This window comes from Heteronotia binoei, chromosome 12 (genome assembly GCF_032191835.1).
Source record: "Heteronotia binoei isolate CCM8104 ecotype False Entrance Well chromosome 12, APGP_CSIRO_Hbin_v1, whole genome shotgun sequence".
Classification (NCBI taxonomy): Eukaryota; Metazoa; Chordata; class Lepidosauria; order Squamata; family Gekkonidae; genus Heteronotia; species Heteronotia binoei.
The window spans coordinates 51,326,732-51,349,803 of record NC_083234.1 but is presented as its reverse complement, the minus strand read 5'-3'; the positions used below and the strand labels follow the sequence as shown (position 1 = coordinate 51,349,803).

Sequence of the window (23,072 nt, the reverse complement as noted above, 5' to 3'; positions counted from 1 at the left end):
GGTGGAATTCCATCAACTCCTGCTGCCTTGCCACTTTTCAGTTGCTTGATGGCTTTAACAGTCTCTTCTAGGGTGGGGATCTCATCCAACTCTGTTTTCACCGGTTGAAGTGGGGTGAGGTGGATTGCTGAATCTTGAACTACGCGGTTGGCACTGAAGAGAACCTGAAAATACTCCGACCACCGGTTCAATATGGATGCCTTGTCTGTGAGGAGCACTTGGCCGTCTGCACTATGCAAGGGACTCTGAGCCTGATATGATGGACCATATATGGTCCATCATATGAAAGGAAAGGTAAATACAGACAAAACCCTTGGGGAAGCTTGGAGGCGATTTAAAACTACAATCCTAGAAGCTCAGATAAAATATATACCACAAGTTTAAAAAGGTACAAACAGGTATAAGAGAAGGCCTGCATGGTTAACAAACAAAGTAATGGAAGCTGTAAAAGGTAAGAAGGACTCCTTTAAGCGGTGGAAAACTAGTCCAAGTGAGGTTAATAAAAGGGAACACAGGCAGTGGCAATCAAATGCAGGACATAAAGACCAACAATAAAAATTTCTTCAAATATATTAGAAGCAGGAAACCAACCAGGGAGGTAGTGGAGCCCTTGGATGACCAAGGGGTCAAAGGATTACTGAAGGAGGATAGGGAAATGGTTGAGAAGCTGAATGCATTTTTTGCCTCTGTCTTCACTGTGGAAGATGAGAAGTGTTTGCCTGCTCCAGAACCACTTATATTGGAAGGGGTGTTGAAAGACCTGAATCAGATTGAGGTGACAAGAGAGGAGGTCCTACAACTGATAGACAAATTAAAAACTAATAAGTCACCAGGTCTGGATGGCATACATCCAAAAGTTCTGAAAGAACTCAAAGTTGAACTTGTGGATCTTCTGACAAAAATATGTAATCTTTCATTGAAATCTGCCTCCGTTCCTGAGGACTGAAAGGCAGCAAATGTCACCCCCCCCCCCCCAATGTTTAAAAAGGGTTCCAGAGGAGGTCCGGGAAATTACAGGCCAATCAGTCTGACTTCAATACCGGGAAAGTTGGTAGAGACCATTATCAAGGACAGAATGAGTAGGCACATTGATGAACACGAGTTATTGAGGAAGACTCAGCATGGGTTCTGTAAGGGAAGATCTTGCCTCACTAACCTATTACATTTCTTTGAGGGGGTGAACAAACATGTGGACAAAGGAGACCCGATAGATATTGTTTATCTTGACTTCCAGAAAGCTTTTGATAAAGTTCCTCATCAAAGGCTCGTTAGTAAGCTCGAGAGTCATGGAGTAAAAGGACAGGTCTTCTTATGGATCAAAAACTGGCTAATTAATAGGAAGCAGAGAGTGAGTATAAATGGGCAGTCTTCGAAGTGGAGGACGGTAAGCAGTGGACTGCCCAAGGGCCCAGCACTGGGTCCCATGCTCTTTAACTTGTTCATAAATGATTTGGAGTTGAGAGTAAGCAGTGAAGTGGCCAAGTTTGCAGATGATACTAAATTGTTCAGGGTGGTGAGAACCAGAGAGGATTGTGAGGAACTCCAAAGGGATCTGTTGAGGCTGGGTGACTGGGTGTCAACGTGGCAGATGAGGTTCAATGTGGCCAAGTGCAAAGTAATGCACATTGGGGCCAAGAATCCCAGCTACAAATACAAGTTGATGGGGTGTGAACTGGCAGAGACTGACCAAGAGAGAGATCTTGGGGTCGTGGTAGATAACTCACTGAAAATGTCAAGACAGTGTGCGATTGCAATAAAAAAGGCCAACACCATGCTGGGAATTATTAGGAAGGGAATTGAAAACAAATCAGCCAGTATCATAATGCCCCTGTATAAATCGATGGTGCAATCTTATTTGGAATACTGTGGGCAATTCTTGTCACTGCACCTCAAAAAGGATATTATAGCATTGGAAAAAGTGCAGAAAAGGGCAACTAGAATGATTAAAGGTTTGGAACACTTTCCCTATGAAGAAAGGTTAAAACGCTTGGGGCTTTTTAGCTTGGAGAAACGTCAACTGCGGGGTGACATGATAGAGGTTTACAAGATTATGTATGGGATGGAGAAGGTAGAGAAAGAAGTACTTTTTTTCCCTTTCTCACAATACAAGAACTCGTGGGCATTCAATGAAATTGCTGAGCAGTCAGGTTAGAACGGATAAAAGGAGGTACTTCTTCACCCAAAGGGTGATTAACATGTGGAATTCACTGCCACAGGATGATCCCCAGGCCCCTGTTTTACCTTTGGTGGATGAGGGATTTACTCTGCTTCTAGCCCACAATGAGGAGTTGATGAGGACCTCTCCAGTGTTGAAACTACTCACCCAGTTTTACAAATAGGATGTATTCTCTGCTGCCATCAACAGGCTATTAATAGAACTGTAGTATGACAGACTACAGTTAGCCTCTCTATTTAAAAAAACACACCAAAAAACAAACCAAAATCCCCTCCTTAATCCAGCTAGCACAGAGTTAGGGGGAAAAGTCTTGAAATCTCACTGTTAGATAAATTCTCAGCAAAGCAACCTCTCCCTGCTTCACTCTTATACTTTGATAATATAAGCCAAAGCATGAAGCTTTTGTGTGTGTGTGTGCATGGCTGCAAGAGCCAAATGACTCCAATTGTTTAAAAAGAAAATTTTATTTTACAGAATATAGCATGCAATTGATACATAGTGAATATCAGGTTGAAACAATTGGTCCTGGGTACAAAGACTGGATTTAAAAGTTTTCCTGTTTTTTAAATGAACACTAATTTTACCAACTGAATATGTGTGTAACATTATCTCTTAATTTTCCTTTTTGAATTTGATTGGACATTTTTATTAGAAAAGGAGCTCTGTGTAACTTGAAAGCTCATTACCAGCATTTTGAACTTTAGTTGATTACTTGCTGTGTAACTAAACCGAGACATACTGAACTGATTCTCCTGAAAACTGCCTCAATCCGGCTTTTGAATAATTACTAGAGTGGGAATTGGGCCCACCTAATATGCATGCCAGGTTCTGACTGAATTGCTTGCCAGATCCCAGTGGGTTGCTGTGGAAAACTCTGCCAGTATGACTTGGTAGGGGAGAAAAGAGCCATTTGTTTCCTAATGATCCCTTATCCCTTTCTATCCTAGCTCAAGGGGAGGCAAATTTTGCTACAGACTTGCTTAATAACTTCATGGTAAACAGGCTCCACTGAAAAGCAGGCAGGCTCTAAGTGAAAGTGGCAATGTTACATACCCAAGAGGGTTTGTGGCCTGAAAGTAGAATACTCCCAGCCCTGGTCCTCTGGTTTGTTGCCAGAGGAACAAGGGCTGCTACAAATTTGCTACACAGATCAAGACTGTGACGCACAAATGGCGACTCCAGGTGCTGCAAAGATGCTTTTGCTTGCCATTTGTGATCACAACAGATTAAGATGGCAGAACAGTACCCAGGACAGGACCCCCCAAAGAGTGACAAACTACCACTTACTGTCACCTACAACAGTGGTTCGTAGCTAGTGGTACCTATACCGCTGCTGGGTATGGCAGTGTTTTCATACCAATTGCTAAGAATTCATTCTCCTTTGACCCACATGCCCACCTGCAAATGAGATGTGATGCCTCCTGCTCACACTACCTGCCACAGATTATCCATCTGTCACTTCTGGCATGCTTGTAGTAACCTTGGACACTTGGTATTTCTGCTAATTCCCTCTGTTGTCGCTCAGTAACAAGTGTTTTTGATGTACAACTTCCTACTGACCCTACCTGCCTGGAAGTATACATTGTACTTCTGCAGTGTTCTATGTTCTTAAAACTTACTTGAAAAGATATAGTATCAGAATGCCTGTAAACATATAGAAGTCCTTCTTTGAAAAAATGGGCTTTTGTGTCTATCATGGTGGGACCCAGGTTCTTTGCCAGAGTGATTGGAGGGATGTAAAATGCAAAAGTGTGACGCAGGCACTATGGAATTGCATAAGATCCTGCAGGGCCCTGATGTAATTTGGCGGAGGGTTCCACCAGGTTGGGGCCAGGACCAAAAAAGCCCTGGTCAAGGACAGCCAGATATCTCTAAGGTGTCTGTTGTGGGGGAGGAAGGTAAAGGAGATTGTGAGCCGCTCTGAGACTCTTCGGAGTGGAGGGCGGGATATAAATCCAATATCTAAGCCTGGAATTACTGACCGACAGCACCTAGTTACTCCAATGTATCCTCGATTATTTTTAGCCTATCCTGGGCACTGACACTTTTCTTCTCTAAGTCTTGGGTACAAGCCCCTACCATTATTGGTGAAGAACTCTCTAATTGCTGCTCGGTAACAGGCTACCTAAAAGAGACAAAAGTGCAGAAACCAGGTTCTGCAACAAACACAGATGTCAAATTTGTCCCCATCTCTATTCAGGCCATACAATTCCAGGACCTCAAAGCATCAGCCACATCTGCTCATCCCCCAGCATTGTTTATGCCATCCCATATTAACAATGGTGTTCAAAAAGATAGGTCACAAATCTGACACACCATCCACAGTATGTAATTTTAATGATGTATCTACCTCCACTACCAGTGAGAAAGATGGATTATAAATAAAGGCAACATTATTTAGAAGCTGGTGGAAGCATCTCAGTTTCTTATGACACTCTGCCACTGTCTGGAACGTCACCAGAATTCAAGAAAACAAATTTTCAGAGGGAGTCTTTGAAGTGAATTTACTGGATTTGAATTTATTAGGCAACTTGAAACTATCCAACTAGGGATCAGTTGTCCTGATGCATTAGTCACACTACAGATGTTGAATTAGTGGGTGACAGGAAGGCAGCATGGTATAGCCTGATCTCTTCAGTTCTCAGAAGTTAAGTAGTGTTGGTACTTGGAATGAACCTTCAAGGAAGACTCTTCAGACAAAGGTACTGGCAAACCAGTGCCTGGTAATACAAGTAAGGAACTGCTTCTGTATTTGAATGAAAGTACAGATGGGAGATGGAAAGAAGGATAAGAAATCATTTACAAGTAACATTCCTAAGCAAATCACGTAAAATGCCAGAGGGCATTTTTACAAAGGTAACAGGTTAAAGCATAACATAATTGTTCAGGAAGGCACTATTATAAAGTGAACCGGACTGTAGCGTTACTGTGTATAGTACGTATTATTATTGAACTATATATCATACTATATTTATTGTGGTATGTATTATCCTGTTCTTACTGCAAGTTGCATGACAGCATGGGGTCTTGGGGGAGGTCTAGCAAAGGAAAAAAGAGCCCTGAAGACGGCCCTGCCTCCTCCCTCTGCTCTGCCTCTTACTGCCAGAAACCAAGGCTTCAACTGACAATACTGCTGTGGTTGCAAGAGGGCATTTGTTTCTTAAAGCTACAGGCTTTCCCAGTCTTCCTACCCCCACCCCCTCATACCTGGAGTTTCTAGAAATATCTGTCTTGTCCATTTATGGCATCGGACTCCATTCCAGATTTAAGTATTCACAGATTTGGCTATGTTGAGAATTAGATATATTGATAAATAATGTAAAGAAAAGAAATACTGTTATCATATTGGGCTATAATGGCTAGACAGAATAAAGAACAGGAAAATTATGTTTGTATCTCTGTTCTGAGGTGCTCTTGAGAAGCCCAAACCAGGGGAAAGCAGATTTGATTAGAAGGTGTGGGGGGGTGTTGCCCCAGAAAGCCCTGGTGGAGCTTGGACCACCCTGCCCCCCCTCCCCAAATGTACACCCATAGGTTTCCTTTCATCTGGAGATTTCTCCTGGCCTGTAGACCTGCTCAGGGCTGGTATCTGGTGCCTGAAAGAGGAAAGGGAGGAATCTGAAGGGAGAGAAGGGCCGCGATGAAACCAGATGAATGACCTGTAATATTATTCTACGTATAGGGAAAGGGCAGCAATGGAGAGTGGATGGGTATCGTCCGTCCCCCACAATCCTGTGGAGCAGTTTGCCATTGCCTGCCACTGTGTAGCGTCTCTGGACTTCCTTGGTGGTCTCCCGTCCAAATACTTGCCCGGGCAGGCCCTGGCAAGAGTGGACGAGATTGGGCTAGCGAGTTACTTAGTTACTTAGTCTAACCCTAAGCCAATTCAAGCCAATGGGTTTAGTTTGAAGTAACTCCGCGCAGGACTGCGCTACCACTAGTGACCTTCGAGCTGGAATTTGATTTGAACCAAGGGCTCCTGCGTCCACATGACTTCGCATAGGGCTTCTTGGGACGCCTCAAAGCCGCGATCCCTCCCCGGTGTTCTTGGGACCAGCACTTTTCCGGGGCAAGCCGTGGGTGCGAGGAAAGCGAAAGTTAGCCCAGCAGCAGCGCTCGCGTCGCCTCGACGGAAGCAGCAGGTCGCTGCAGCGCAGACCCCCAGCCCGCCCGCTGCCTTTCTTGGACAGTCAGGCGCCTCCCTCTCGCCGGGCAGGAAAGCAGGAAGACGTTGCTGGGGTCCCAGAAGAGCCACGCGCCGGCCGGCTCCAACCGGTCTTACCTACTTCGCTGGACCGGAGCGACTTGGCCGCCTCTGCGCCGACTGCCAGCCCTGGCCATGGTAAAGGCGGGGGCGGGACCGGCTGCGGGACTGCCGTAGGGCGGCGAGAAAGCCGAGCGAGCGTCGCCTTTGCCCTCTGGGCTCCCCCTGCCGTGCTAAGGATCGTCGCGGACGGCCTGGACGAGGCTGGGAGCAGCGGGCGCAGGGCAACCGCCAGGGGGCGGCCCGGGTGGCCGCGCAAGGGGTGGGCCTCATCCTGGATCCTGGCAGACTGGAGTGGGAAATGTGCCGGTTCGCCAAGCGCTGAGTCGAGCTCGGCTGCGGTCGCTGTGCTGGTGCGGGGGAGCTGGAGCCGTCCAGTTGCTTGCCTACCAGTTGCTGTTGGTTTAAGAGCCACGTGCTGGCTGAATAGATCTGAATCGGACATTTTCCGGTCCCAGGGTCGAGTTTGGACTTGAGTGGGGCGGGGGGTGAATTGACAGGCTCCTTCCTCTCCCACTTTTTCGGGCTCGGGGTGCCCTTCGGTGTTCTTGACCTCTTCTATGCCCTTGCCCGTCTCCTTGCAGAAAGCATGTTTTCTTACTTGCTGTTCTGCCGGGGAAAGGTTAGCTTTGCTGCCCCAGGCCAGTGTGGTGGCAGCGCTGAGGTGTGTGTGTGTGGGGGGGGGCGGACTGTCGCTTCCTGTCAGCCCTCCCTGTCCCAGGCAGATAAGAGAGGACAGCTGGGGGGACAAGGATAGGGTTCCCAGCTCTTCCCCCTCTCTGGTAAATGCATGGGGTTGTCAACAGCACTGAACCCTTTTTGGGTATGGATCTGCCTAAGATTGCTGAAGTGGGCTTTTGCTGGCTCCAGGGTTTTGTTGGCAACCCTCAGGGTGCCCTCCTACAACTCACCACCTTCTGTGTCTGTGCTCACCATGCCCCTCTGGGCCACGGCAGAACATGATCTGGCTCAGAACCAGACTTCTAGATTGTTTATTTTGACTGGCAGTCTTTTCTCTACCCACCTACTGAGATCCCTCTCCTATTGAGATTATTTTAACTGGAGAAGCCAAGGATTTAACCTGGGACCTCTATGGCTTCTTCCCGCATTACTTCAGAGTGGCTTTTGAAAGTTCAAAGCCTTTCAGCTCCATTGACTCAAATTCCAGAGCTGGAGTTGTGTTAACTGTTGCAGCAAAGGCAAAAAGGGAATCCTGTGGCATTTTAACAGCAGATTTGTCAGAGCTAAACCTTTTTGCCTGCTAGAGTTCTCTCCATGGGTCTGATGAAGTGGGTTGTAATCCACAAAAACTTTCACCACAATAAATCAGTCTTTAAGATGCCACACTATTCCTTTTGTTTTTATATTGTCCCAGTGATTATTACAAGAGAAATTCTCAAACTGTGGCTGAATTCCCACACTAGGTGGGAGGGTTGATGGCAGTTGTAGGTTTGCACCACATCATTTGTAAAATGGCCATGAAATACAGCTCAGTAACACTATAAATCAGGGGTCCTCAAACTACGGCCCGCAGGCCAGATGCGGCCCGCTGAGGACGTTTATGCGGCCCACCGGGTTGTGGCAAAATCAGACCGAAAGTGACATTCGACCTAAACTCGCATTAGCAACGCACACTTCCGGCACTGGGCTGAGGCGGCGGAGACAGAGTGTGAGGTGATACCGAGGTGAGGTGAGTTCCCAGGCCGGGGTGTGTGGTGTGGGGAAGGGAGAGAGATGCAGAAGACGGAGAACTGACAGCCCGCGGCCTTGTACAGTAACGGCAGTCCAGCCCTCCAACAGTCTGAGGGACAGTGAACTGGCCCCCTATTTAAAAAGTTTGAGGACCCCTGCTATAAATAGTAGAAATGAAAACACAAAATACAAACTTGTTCAGTGTTAACAGATGTGAAATTCCTGCATTTCATGTTGAGGAGAGGGGGAGTAACATAGAGTTACTTTGCAAGTGGGTCCGCACAGGCACAGTTTATTTAAAAGTGGATCCTACTTTGAAAAGCTTGAGAACCACAGCCTTACAAAGACCCTGTGCATGGTCATTGCAGATGGCAAAGGGTTGAGGTCTGCTGTGCTGTGAATTCAGGGAATTTCATGGATGTTCAGTTTTAGCTGCTAGGCAATACCTACTGTGTGGGTGACTTTTGCAAGATGATCTAGCTTTGAGAACCAGGTGTACATCTCTGTGGAAGCCACAGGTTTGCATGTTAGGTTTCAGATGCAGTATTTTGCCCTCTTGAAGGAAGGATGTGGGTTTTAGTTTCCTTTACTACAAGTTCCAGTTGTCAGTTTACTGTCATAAAAACAAAACAGAAGTCTTTTGGCACCTGACTTCATTAAAGCAAAACCTTTACGGCAGACTCCTCTACTACAGAGAAGCTCACAGTCTTTCTGCTTACAGTGCAATCCTCAGTGGGTTCTACTTGGAAGTAAGCCTCATTGTCTTCAATGAGGGTTATTCCCTGGAAAGTACCCTTGGCATTGCAAAGTCAAGAGTTACATTCTTCTAAACTGATTGCAGTCAGCATGTTAGAAGGATGTAACTGTCTCATTTTGTGTTGTTAATCTCTTGACCTGTGTAAAATCAATCTCAGCTAGTTGACTGTTAATGAGGCAGATGGAAATATGTGGATTTTTCATATATATTCTTCTACAACCACAATACAGTAATTACGATAATGCATAAAATTTTATGGTGCATAGAAGCACTTTATAGTGCAATCACCCGTACAGTAAGTTGGTATGTATATGATTACAGCTGGTATAATTACAGCTAGTTGGCTATTGTGGTTAGTGTTTAAAGAGTAACTAGAGACAACTGTTGGAATTTCTTATTGTCTGTGGAGTTTATTTTATTCTTGCCCCAAAGTGCTGGCTGTAACTTGAAGCCAGCATCATTCAAAGCAGCATGACTAGAACTCACTATTATATCCTGAGGAACTTTTCATTCTCTTTTAAAGCAATTAAAAGAAATTATAACATCCAGCCTGATGAAGGGTGCTAGTGATTGCCAAAGCTCACATGCTGTTATATGTCATTTGGTTGATAAAAGGTACTATGGAGATAATGTTAGGAACCACAAGAGAGAACCAGCATCAAATTTCCACTTTGTCACGGAAGCTACATGGGTGGCCTTGAGTCAGTAATTCTCTCTCAGCTCAGCCTACCTCACAGGGTTGTTGTTGTGAGAATAACTTGGAAGAGAGAAGAATAAAGTTGTAAGCTGCATTTGATCCTTATTGGGGAGATGAGCATGGTATAAATAGCGCAGATGGAGGACTTAGACTGAGAGAGGGTGGGTTGCCTAAGGTTACCCAGGGATCCCACTGGAGTGGATACTGGCTGCCTGGAACTTGCAAGTGCCGTCTTCCTCTTCCAAGCTTACCTATAAAGGCAATGGGCTGGTTCAGTACTTATTAAGTATACTTTTTTTCTAGTCTTTGTCCAAGGAGCGCTCTTATGTTGGTCTCCTGCCTCCATTTTACATAGACATAAACTCTGTAAAGTAGGTTCAGAGGAGAGCATGTGGCTGGCTGGCCCAAGGTCGCCTTGTGAGCTTTCGTGACAGGGTGGGGATCTGAAACTGGGTCTCTGCGGTTCCAGTTGGACACTGTAACCCCTACACCAAGCAGTCTTTGCCAGCTGTGAGAGCTGGGTGGTGTCATGTGAGTACAAAGGAGGAGAGACCTGATCTCTAGGGACTTATGAAACTGCCTCACACATGCATTTTCTCCAGCTGCCAGCCCCTCTCTAAGGCCTCAGGCAAGTCTCTCTGGTTCTCTGATGTTCTTTTTTATCACTGGAGACTGAACTTGGGACCTCTTGCAAGTAAAGCATGTGCTCTGCCAATGGAGACAGTCCCCTTCGTGGCCTCTTCTTTCTCTGCCCTGCCCTGGAATGGGTTGCTGGCCAGAATGCTTGTGGGGGGCACTTCAAGTGAGCAGATGACTGTGGTCTTGAAACTTATGCTTGCTGAACTTATGCTTGCTCTGTCATGCTGGATTGCTTGTCTTGGGCTTGCTACTCCGCACCCAGAACCATCACACTGGCCCTTAGTTATGTCTCTCTTATTAATCATACTGTGAGTTTGCTCTTTGGTTCTTGTGGCAGAGTCATGGTTTGGTCAGTTGATTTATTTTTGGGCATTTAGCAACTACACAGTGATGTGCATGAGGAGGTTTACAGTTCAATAAAAAGCAAAAAGCAAATAAATTAAGCCCACAGTCAGCCATGCTTGAAAGCTGTGAAACCACACAAAGCCCAAGCCTCATTAAAGCAGCAGCAGCTAAAACAAACAGCCAGCTGAACATCAGGTGAGAAAGTAAAACCATTAAGAGGGTGTGGCTGTAACTAAAGGCCAGCTGGAAAAGACACAAGACTTGCTAGGCTCAAGGAGAAAGAGAAGGCACAGCTGGTGGCAAAAGACTTATGGGGACCCTGTAGGGTTTTCAAGGCAAGAAACCTTCCAAGGTGGTTTGCCATCCTGTATTTCTTGAAAGTCTCCCATTCAAATACTAGCCAGGGCCAACCCTGCTTAGCTTCTGAGATGAGGCTAGCCCGGGCAGGACCTAACTACACATTATGCTTTCTTTATGATCTCCCTTAGTCTGTGCAGTCAGACATGTGTTATACGTTCTGTGCTGGGAACTCAATTCCCAGGCATGTGTGGATCTAATTCACAGTGGAACTGCAGCACATGGAAGAGGAGCTTATGCTTTCCACCCTGGTAAATAGAGGATCCCTGGGACCATTTCAGGTTGAGAAAATAGCACAGGAGGGAAAGCCTAAGCCGCCTCAACCACACATGCCACACATGGGCTTGCATTTGCCTGGGGGTTGAGTTCCCAGCATAGGACATGCGATGTATATATGCGTGCGGACCCGGGAAGACTGTGAGGGAAACATAATGCATCATTAGGCCTTTTGCCTCCACCTGTGCTCTGCCAGTATTGCTGTAAGTAGAAGAATTGCTACAAAATTTCCACAAGGCCCTGGTCTCGTCTCATCCAAAGTAAGCTAATCCAGGCCAGTGCTGCTGTTGGAACTTCTACTGCTTGCAGAAGTGTGTAAAACTGGTGTTAGCTGTGGGATCAGGCTTCCATGGTGAGAAACTGTGTGGTGTGAATGAGCCACGATGGAGTGATGAGCAGTATACTTGGCGTAAATAAAAGTGTTGCTACTGCAGCAAAACCTTTAAATGTTTTTATAACTTTGTAAATGCCACTTCCCGCTTGATTGGGGTCCCTAAAACAGCATACATAAATATTAGAACAATTAAAAACAACATTAAAATGATAAAATAATTCAATAAAATGTATAAAAAACAACACTAGAATCAGGGAGGAGGGCCAGTAACCATTATAAAAAGGTAGTCTCCTGTGCAATCACCCGTCATTTCCGAATCTGGGGTCACATCACTTTCATGACATTTTCATGGCAGACTTTTTACAGGATGGCTTACCATTGCCTTTCCCAGTCATCTACACTTTACCCCCAGCAAGCTGGGCACTCATTTTACCGACCTCGGAAGGATGGAAGGCTGAGTCAACCTTGAGTCGGCTACCTGAACCGAGCTTCTGCCAGGATCGAACTCAGGTCGTGAGCAGAGCTTGGACTGCAGTACTGCAGCTTACCACTCTGTGCCACAGGGCTCTAGTAACCATTATAGGGGATATGAAACAAAGGAATCTTCACCTTCCAGTGGAAGACACTGATAGCGGGAGACAGCTGAATCACCCTTGTTGGGGGAAGGCTCCAGAGTTTTGGTGCCACAACTGAGAAAACGCCTATCTAGACTCAAATGTCAGGAGCAACCAAAACAGGACCTCCAAAGATGGCCGAAGTGAGCAGGTAGATTCATGTAGAAGAAGGCGGTCCTTAAAGAATGATGACCCCGGACCAGACGGGGCTTTAGACGTCGATACCATGAATTGAACACCATAACTTGAGCCATGAAGCAAAATGGAAGCCAGTGTATAGATGGAACAAGGCTGGAGTTATATGGTCTCTATGACTCACTCCAGTCAATACTCTGGGTAAGTATTCTGTATCAACTGCAGCTTCCAGACAGTCTTCAAAGGCAGCCCCACATAGAGTGCATTACAATGATCTAATCCAGATGTTACAGGGCATACAGTGAGAAGCTTCATAGCCCTTCAAGAAGTGGGATCAGACTCCTCCAGTGGGATCAGACTCCTCCAGCTGATGTACAGCTCCGCAGGCAGCCCCTTCCAAATGGGAGTCATCCAGAGGCCTGTGGGTTATTGGGGGTGGGGAGGGGAGGGAGTGGGGAATCCAGTTGCCTTATTTTAATATCCTGTGCTGAATAATGAGGGTGAGCAAAAAAAGGGCTTATGGACAGGCTTAAGTGTGGAATACTCTCCCAGAGAAGGACTTAGACTGGAAGTTTGGCGCCAGGTGTGAGTTGAATGGATCTGGGAACCAAATCATGAGCAGCAGTAAACAAAAGTGGGACAAATTCCTACGTAGAGGTTTTGATGAGAGTTTGTTTTATCTTTCTGGAAATGTGGCCAGAGATTCTTTTAAAAGTAGATGTAGTAACCTAGACATGGAAGTCTGTTCAGCTCCAGGACAAAAAGAAGCATGGGTTACCAAGGAAACTGATGTGTGTGTGTGTGTGGGGGGGCAGAATGCTTTTGAGATTTAGAACCTTGGTAGCTTCCCTGGAGCAGGGGAATTTTTAGATCTCTGGAAGAACTACAGATAAGCTATTCAGTTATTTTAGTTAACACAGACAAATATAAGCACATAAATCACTATATAACATTTTTTGTTTTGTATTTAAGCTGTTGGCGCCCTTTTCCTTTGACTAGCTTCGTGACCTGTTTGTCATGTAAAATATTTTTTTAGCACCCCACTTAAAATAAACAATAGGAACTTGGCTAGCTAAAGTAAACATCTCTGTCTACTTGCAGGTCAGTACTGACTGCCCACGGGAAGCCCAACACTCGAACCACTAGATACTTCCTGGCATGCTGGGAAAAATTCCTCTGATGACTTTCCTCTCCTGCTGGTAATTAAGGCCTGGGGCCATCCAGAGGAGATCAGCCATCAGATGATCTGTGCCAAGACAGTCCTAACACTGCCAACAGGAAATGTTCAGAGAAATCCTGCTCTGTGTGGATTCTCATGCAAATTTGTTTATAAAATAGATGAGTGCTTTCTCTGTAATGCATTAAAAATGGCTTACAGCATTCATATGATACAAAACCAGAAGATAAAAATGAGAGATTCTGGTATTTCTGGGACAAAACATAACCATGATTTAAAAATGTGAAAACAGTATCAAACAACCAGCACAATAATAAAATAATCTGACAGTAAATAGTCCATATTTTTCTAAAGAGCAGGGAGACTGGCAGCTGCAAGTGATTCTTTGGAAGGATGTCGAAAAGAGATCCACATTGATCTCAGTGAAGTGAAAGAAGGCAACGCAGGGCTTCCCCAACAGAATGGAGAGAAGGGTGTAGAAAACATGTTCTGTCAAGTAGATGGGCACAAGCCCATCTATAGAACATGTGACATGCTTCATCCCAAGCTCAAGAAGATAATTCAAGATGAGTAGCCATGTTAGTCTCTAGTAGCAGCAGAATAAAACCGGAGTCCAATGCCATAATTTTTTTCCAGACTAAGTTTTTAGTCCAGCATAAACTCTCTTCATCAGATGCATTGGAGTGTTAATACAGCAGTCCAGTTTATAAGCACAATAGGAAAATGGGGGGTGTTGTTACAGAGAAAGGTTTGTTCAAAACAAGATCCAGTCCAAAAAGAAATCAGTCCTATCAGCCAAAAGATGTCCCATACAGAGTCAGTTGGGATTCCCTGGCAATCCAGAAGCACCTGTAGAGGCAGCTGAGGCTCCCCTCACTCTTTCTGAGTCCCCAAAGGGGGAACTCTGTAAACAATAACTGGAGAGAGAAGCTTGCTCTGAGAATTGTCAGTAGTTTGTGTGAGTGACAAGAAAGAAGAGAAGGGGGCAGCACTCAGCTATCTCGTTTCTGGGTAACATCTACCAAAGACCACTATCTCTTGGGATGATGTGGTCTCTTGATATTGGACTAAGCAGACTTTGTGAGACTTTGTGTGCTGAATGGCAGGAGTTTGGAGAAACTTGCTGTCATTTTCCATTGACCGAAACTACTCACAAATTGAAGTGATGCAACTGGGATGCCATGCTGAGGAGAAACCTTTCCATGTCCACATTTCTTTATTTTCCTCACAACCAAAATTTTAAAAAAATGATGTGTGTACTAAATTTTTTTAAAAAAATGATGTGAAGTGAGGTACAGAGGCTTCACAGGAGAAGAACTATAGTTGTACTTCTTAATGCATTGTGGTAACCTGGGAGGGTTGTTGAGGCTGGGAACACACAAGTCAACAACAGCAGACAACTATCAGTAGCTAAAGACTGACTTAAAGTGTCAGGTAACTTATGGGCTAAAGAGAATTCTCCTGCCAGATTTACTGAGTGTCTTTCAGTTTCTAACTCCTTCAAAACAGAAGATTTCCAAAGAGAGCAAGTCAGCTTCTTAAAGTACAGCTGTCTGAAAACACACCCCTTGGTGATGCCCAACCGGAGGGAAAAAAGACTTGTCTGTCAAGATAGCAGTGGCAGGCAGAACAGTTTCTTGAACTGATGATTCTGACAAGGAAGTTCCTTCTGGTGCCGCTTCAGGTCTAATGTCCAAAGCTGCTTCAGGTCTAATGTCCAAAGTAATGCCCAGTCTGAGGAATGTTACAATTAGTACTAAATTAGCACACACACTCCCATACATAACAGTTCTATTTATTGCATTCAATAAAGATATAGGCCTGTTATGGATGAGAAGATACATGAGCAGATATTAACACTGTTAATATCTTTCCTTCCATCCATACCAGACCTGCAGCTATCTTTGTGGATTTTTATTTGAAGTGCCCACAGGCTTATCACACAAATACAGAATCCTACACTGGGAACAAAATTTGTCATCCCAAGCTTGCTGGCTTGCTTTCTTCCTTCACCGGTGGTAGGCATGGCACTTTACAGAGGACCTTACAGTCAAGGAGCTTAGAATCCAAAATCTGACACAAGAACTAGGTGAGGGAGGTGAAAGTGGGTGTAAACTGGTGTGTGTGTTCATTTCAGTTACATGAATGTGAGGAAAAGAACTAATGGTTTTTGCCAGAGGCTTCACAGAAAGTTGGGTTTCTTGTGCATGGGTCATCTCAGTCATGGGGGATGGGGGAAGAAGTAGCATGAACTACCCCTCTGGGTACTGGGAGTGATGTACTCCATGCCATTAATTCCCAGGTCATCCTATTCCTTGTGTGTTTAAATTCTGCAAGTTTTAAATATTCTTCAGGAATGCAAATCCTGTGGCTTCAGAGGGATCATGTTTTCCCTGAGCTCATCCATGCAATTACCTTCAACTTCAATGCTTTTTTGAAGGCTGTCCCTATTGCTTTCTTGGCCTGGGATCAGAGGCCCAGGTAGTTTGGCTGCCAGCCACCTCTAAGAAAAAGTGGCATTTAAAATTACCCAGGTCTTGTACATCCTGCTGTTTTTTGGCTTGGCTTTCTGATGAGGTTCATCAGTGGTCCACAAGTTCAGCAGCAGGAAGCCAGCTGTTTGGCTGATGATGGATCGGGATTTGATTAGATTCCTATTGTCCCCTTATGGCAAGATTATTCCCGAGGGGTCTTTGAATTACAGCAGGAAAGGAAAGGTCCCCTGTGCAAGCACCAGTCATTTCCGACTCTGAGGTGACATTGCTTTCACAATGTTTTCACTGCAGACTTTTTACAGGGTGGTTTGCCATTGCCTTCCCAAGTCATCTACACTTTCCCCCCAGCAAGCTGGGTACTCATTTTACCAACCTCAGAGGGATGGAAGGCTGAGTCGACCTGGAGCCAGCTACCTGAAAACCCAGCTTCCTCTGGAATTGAACTCGGGTCATGAGCAGAGCTTAGGATTGCAGTACTGCAGCTTTACCACTCTGTGCCACGAGGCAGGATAGGAAGAATAATTCCAGCCCAACTTTCATTTCTTCTGAATCATGTTGTCTTTTCCAGCGTCTGCATGAGATGACTGTTTCTTAAGTTCAAGGAGATATTTTGCATATAAATTAGCCTGTCAGGGAACCCTTGAGCACAGGGCCATTGCCAGCCTTTCTTGCTGAGGCCACCAGGAGGAATTTCTAAAGAATTCAGGAGGGATTTCAAAAGAATTAAGGAAATCAGTGATTTCCTTATAACCTGTAAACAAAAGTGTCTAGAATCTTTCACCAAATCACCGATTATTCTCTATGAATTGTTGATATCCGAATTTTGTAAGCTGAATAAGCACACTTTTTTTAAACTTTAGAAACCTTGGTTTATTTTTAATGTCCACTACACTTATATAAACAGTATGAAGGGACTGATAACCTTAGAAAAAGGACTGGGAAGTGGTTATTGAGTCTGAAAGCTAGACATTTACAATTCTTTATAGTTTCTAAGACTTCAGAAGAAACAACACATGTGCTTTCAGGTTGTTTGCTCCAGAACTGAAAATTAGAATTGTGTCTTTTTAAAATTAAAATGGCAGGCAGCTTCCCAATTCCATGTCAGGTTGTGTACAAATTAACCATGAAACAGATCTTGTAGCAAATTGATTCAAACAGATTCTCCATTTCACAGTGCAGTGAGATAAACTTACTGGCAATTTGAAGGTGGATTCCTTTGTCCATCTTGCCGCTCTCCTTTGCCTGCCTTTTGTTTCAACATTTGAAAAGTGCTGCATATACATTTATTCTATAAAACATACACTTGGCCTCTAAGTGATTGTAAATTATTGGAAAATGGCTCCGGGTAAAGGGGAGAGGTAGTTTTGTGACCTCATGAGTTGCAGCCAATCAGGTCCACACATAGCCTGTTTCTGCAGCAAACATACAGAGTCAGTGTCCCAAGCTTGAGCCTGTATAAGATATAGTGCATGCACCTCCACAGCATCCTCACTGCTACATTTATGTCTGCTTGTCCATACCCTCAAAGGTTGCTCTGTCTGTTCCCACTCACAGCCAAGCAGATTCCTAGTTCCATAAAGCAGTCCACTGAAAAGTGCAGCAAACCAGTGACCCAGAGCCGCCCTCCCTCATTACTGCATAACTGGCCGAAGAGTTCACAAGAACAATTGTCTCTTGGCCATTGTGTTTTTGCACGTACAGTCTATCCTCAAGTGGCATTGGAGACTGAATTCCTGCTGTTCTGATCAGCCATTCTCTCTTCTTGTTGCAGGGGGAAAACCATTTAGAGCAGTGCCAGAAGGAGACCGAGGAAGTGACTCAGATCATGCTAGAAAACTACAGCAAGGTGCTGGATCGCGAAGGCAAACTGAGCGACCTGGATGACAGAGCAGAGGAGCTTCGAAACCAGGTACTAGGATGGAGAGTGGGTGGGCTGGCAACGGGCAGTGGCTGATACATAGAGGCTTTCCAAAACAGCATCCTGGCTATGAGAACTCTCACCCACAGCCCCAGAGAAAGCAGAAGTGCGTGCACCTCCTCAGCATCAGAGAAAGCAGAAGTGGGTGGACTTCTCTTCTCAAATAGTTTCCATTTACTATCCCAAAGAGCCACAGTCCAAGAGGCACAAAGCACCGTGGGTATTCCCCTTCCTTGGTGGTGGAAAGTGCCATCAAGTTGCAGCTGACTTAGGGGCGACCCCATAGGATTTTCAAAGCAAGACACTGCCAGAAGTAGTTTGCCATTGCCTGCCTCTGGGTAGTGACCGTGGATTTCCTTGATGGTCTCCTATCTAAGTGCTAATCAAGACTGAACCTGCTTAGCTTCTGAAAATCTGACAAGATCAGGCTAGCTTGGGCCATCCAGGCCAGAGATCCCTCTTTCTTACAGAGCCTGAAATAGCAGCTGGAAAGCTAGCAGGATTCTGGGGCTTGCTCATGGGTCATTTTGAGGAGACTGCTGAGCAGGAGCAAAACACTGCCCCAAACAAAGCTGCACTGTGCAGTCTCCAGAACAGATTGCATATATTTGATCATAGTAGCATAATCAAGTCCTCTTCTAATTAAGGAAATGGTACCCCCCCATATTGCCATGTTCAGTTTCCGCCCCCCCCCCCCCATGCTTCTGAGATTTCATCAGGGCTAAAAAAAGAAATAAAATTCTGCACCAGGCAATCTGAGTTCTGCAAGAAAACTTTTTTGTGACCTATATAACTTAGGTGAGTTGAGGATATTTGCATAATTTCCTTTCTTTCATTCCTTGAAGCTTGAAGCAGCTTCCAACAAAAATTATGTATTTAAACCAGGGGTGGCCAAACTGTGGTTTGGGAGCCACATGTGGCTCTTTCACACATATTGTGTGGCTCTTAAAGCCCCCATCAGCCAGCTTGGAGAAGGCATTTGTCTATTTAAATCACTTCTCCAAGCCAGCTGGCAGCTTGGAAAATAATTTTAAGTTCAAGTTGCTTTCTTTCCTTCTCCCCATCTATTTGCCTGCCTGTCTGCCTTTCTTCTTTCCAGCTCTCAAACATCTGATGTTCACATCTTGCAAGTTGCGGCTCTCAAATATCTGACACTTATTCTATGTGGCTCTTACATTAAGTAAGTTTGGCCACCCCTGATTTAAACTAATGCTATAAACATTAACAAGTACAGTTTAAAATGACACTATCATAAACAGTCATCAGTAAAAATCATGCCCATTCAACAGCTATAGGTCTTTTGGAAAAGTCACAAGGACAGAGCAGCCTGAAGCCCTGTCTTGCAGAATTTATTCTGTTTTTCTCAGGCAGAAAAAGGCACTGAAGCCCCACAAAAGCCTGACTGCTTGCAATAACGTCCGGCCCCCTTTAAAAAAAAAAATGGGAGTGGGATTGCTCAGTGTGCCAGAGTCCTCACCAAACCAAGTTACAAGTCTGCACATTATGATGTTATAACTGGGATAAAGGCAAAGTTCTGCTTGGCTTCCCTTTGGAACGGAACAGAGAATCGTCTGAGAGCACCTGGGAGCTTTGTTGGGCCTAATCAGTAGCATGGCTAGGAATCCACTGTAAGCTCAAGGCTATGGGAGATAAGTTCTAATGGATATGTGTCCATTTGCTGTTTCCCTGTAGAGTTCTGCCTTCAACAAGACCACAAAGACCATAGCCCGGCAGGAACGTTGGAAGAACAGGAAATTCAAGATCATCCTGGTGGCAGTGGTTATTGGGGCTCTCCTACTTCTCATCCTGGCAATAGTTCTTGCCTTCAGTTTAGGCAGCTCTGGGAACCAGGAGGCTGCAGCAAAAACCAGCACTGGTGGCGACTGAGTGGAAATTAAGACAACCAGAGAATCTTCTTCACAAGACTCTCCCTTGACTCAGCATGCCAATGCTACTTGGGGCTTGAGCAGGACTTATCAGCTACCTAGAGTTCCCATCACAGAGTTGTTGCAGCAGCGGCAGCAACATGTAGATGCACAAGAGCTGTAACTCTTGGAGCATTCAGTGCCCGTGTGCATGTAATGTGGCTCCAGCCAGGCAATATCTATGCTCAGCCCTAAATGGCACAACATTGTGTGTTTGCAATCCTGTTCAGCAGCAATCTGTACTATACATTGATATAAAAAGTAAGAAACACCCTTGCATTTTTGCAGTCATGTTCAAGGAGAGAGACAGACATGGTCCTGCCACCTTCCACTCCTGAAAGCTGCCAGTGGAATTCGAGTGTAGATTCTCTGTTTTTTTGTTATAGGGAAGTTAGAAAGAGAATTGCTTTTGGCAGATGAAAGTGTAAGTGCCTTGAAAGGTAGATAGTAGATGGGTTTGAGCCATAGATTCTCTTTTGCAGCTCCCATTCATTTCAGTGCGGCTTATACAGGAAAGCTTTGCCTGGGATTGTGCCTCATATTAATTAACAAGAGGGAAGATCGCATTTAGATTTTCTGCACAAAATGTCTTGAGCCAGCCCTGCTTTTTAAAATACTCAACTATATTCCTGTTATGGATATTTCTCTACAACTGGGAACATGAATGTTGCTTCTCAATCACATGAAGCAATGACCCATGTTTTCAGGGATCTTAGGGAATTTCACAGATGGTCTTGAAGTTGGAAGGTTAGTGATTATGCTGCAGCAGAAATTATGCCTATGTTCCACAGTATTTCTCTGTTTGGTGCGTCATCCTTTTAAACTTTAGTCACTTTGCTTTTTGTAGAAAATGTGAAAAATGGCACCTCTTGCATAGGAATCAATTTTTCTGTTGTGTCTTTGGACAAAATTCCTGTTTTCTTCTGTCTTAGCCAATTTTTGCCAGGATTTTTCTTTTTAAAATGTGCATATCTAAATATTGCGTTATTTTCATTAACATTTGTTTGCACAAAACTGCACATTTAGTATTCTCATACAGATATATTTTTCCTCCTCTGATCTTGCACACATGTGAATATTTAGAAATATATAAACCAGGACTGTCTTCCTGTGCACAGATCTGAATTGTTTAAAAATCATAGATCACGAAGCCCATGTGCTTAGAGGAAGAAGTCTCATTTTTTAATAATGGGGTGAAATGCACAATGCTCACATGAAATGTGCTGCACAGGGATAATAAAATAAACAGGAGGATTACAACCAGGGTGGATTTGATTTGAATCAAATGGAGTTAAGTTGTGATATAAATCACTGATCAGTAAGATTTGTTTTAAATAAAGGCTCATTCTTGCTGGCCTTACCCAGATGAAGGTTTTATTTTAGTATAATAACTTTTCCATGTTAGTTTTAGTTATGTCAGAAAATTAATGATTGGTTATTGAAACAGATAATTGTGAAATCATTGCAAGGTGAATGATCTCTTGTTTAATAGGTTAATCATTCCTATTTGGACAACTTCTGCTGTATTTTAATTGGAAGGAGAAAAATAATCATTAACACTAACCATTTATATTGCTTTATTTAACTGAAACAATAACATTATATAGCATATGTATTCATATATTTGCTTAAACATCCATGAAGATACACTCACAAAGATCTCAAGATTTCTGGAATATTCTGCTCAACAAGTTTCACTGTCAGTTGTACTGCCTATTCCTCCTTTCTTACATATAACTCTTAACATCTCTTTTTTCACCCCAATCTTATATTCATTGAACTTCTTAAAACTTAGCACTTAAGAGATAAGAGGTTGAATCTGTGCATAGATTTGCAGAGGATCAATAGGACTGAGGTCTCTTAACTCTATATGTTTATTTTATAGCATTTTTGCTGTGAAGAAGAGGCATGTTATCTCTGCAGACACAAATTCACAGTTTTGGGAACCAAGCACCTGTGATATCATCTTCTAGATAGAAAAATTGCCCAAAATAATCTTACAAAAATCTCTGGGAGAGCATAACATTGTGAATAGATTAATGGAATTAATTTACTGAAATTTTTAAACACTGCATGAATGTATAGTCTCATGCTACATAATTAAAAATTAATCTATATTTCATGATGAATAACCTTTGTACTATAATGTGTCTGATTTTTTTATTTTTTTAAAAAAATAATAATTGATTTTTATCTACCCTGATTACAACAGTGTTGTAATCACACAGCCAAAACACACCTCTTTGCCATACAATTCTGCTCCCTGCATACTTGTGCCTGAGCAGTTTCAGATGTCTCTTCTACACAAATGGCAAGTCATATAATAGCTACAATTTTTATCACATTTTAGATAGGGTTGGCAGGAAACCTATTCAGATGTTCGTTTTGTTTTTAAAAATAACTGTACCTTTTAACTTATGTTCTACGGAAGTGTGTAGTTATTCAACAGATAGCTCTTCATGTACTGTTTCAAGAGCTGTCTTTTGTGACAAGTTCAATAAAATATGGAGTGCTTTGTAACAAATGAGTAATAGGTACTGATTGCTGCATCCAATGAGGAAGGATTGACAAAGTCAAAGAAGACAAGTGGAAGAAGATAGAGTCTTCTTCCCAGGCTGAAACACAAGAAAAGCAAGAAGTCTGCCAGTAAGTGTAGGTCTATGAAGCCTGATTTACACATGATGCTGACAGGCAAGAACTTGCTTTGTACCATTGCAAGCACCAAGTGTCTTGTTCAAACTGGACCACTGGAATGCTAACACATCAGTGCAAAGCCTGCCTCTCTGGCATGCTAACCTGGTACACGTAGCAGCTGAAAGCTGAGTTTCAATGAGGCACTGGCCATGTGGAAGAAATGTTAGTCTTTAAAGTGCCACTGGACACCTGTTTTATTTGCAAAGTCACACAGGTAAGTTTTCCTGTTCCGGCAGCATCACATTTAAATTGGCCCTGATTCTCAAAAAGTGGGTTGGAATAAGACTTGACAGGCTGAAAGCTGAATTAACAGGCGTCCCCATCAGTATGTACTAAGTTGGTAGTTTCCACTAACATTTTCTCATTTGTAGCAATGGAAAGGCATACTTTTCTGCTAGCAAATCTTTGGCACTGGGATTTTTGGCTTGAAGGGCAAAACTAAGCAACGTTGATTGCATTTTATTTTTTCCTCCTCTTTTTTGGAAAGCAGTCATTGGAGCAAAACTTTTAGAAGGTGGCATCCTGCAAACAGGTAAAACTGGCAACTGCCTATTCATGTGCATTCTTCATGGTGGTT

At 43.9% G+C, this 23,072-nt stretch overlaps 1 protein-coding gene across 1 annotated transcript; it reads left to right on the top strand.

Annotated features, from left to right (window-relative positions):
• Positions 1–6,236: 6,236 nt before the first annotated feature.
• On the top strand, positions 6,237–22,325 carry VAMP5 (vesicle associated membrane protein 5). The gene is made up of 3 exons (XM_060251460.1): positions 6,237–6,518; positions 17,730–17,867; positions 19,569–22,325. The coding sequence occupies exons 1-3, from the start codon at positions 6,516–6,518 to the stop codon at positions 19,761–19,763; spliced, it is 336 nt and encodes a 111-aa protein (XP_060107443.1). The 5' UTR covers positions 6,237–6,515; the 3' UTR covers positions 19,764–22,325.
• Positions 22,326–23,072: the final 747 nt, after the last annotated feature.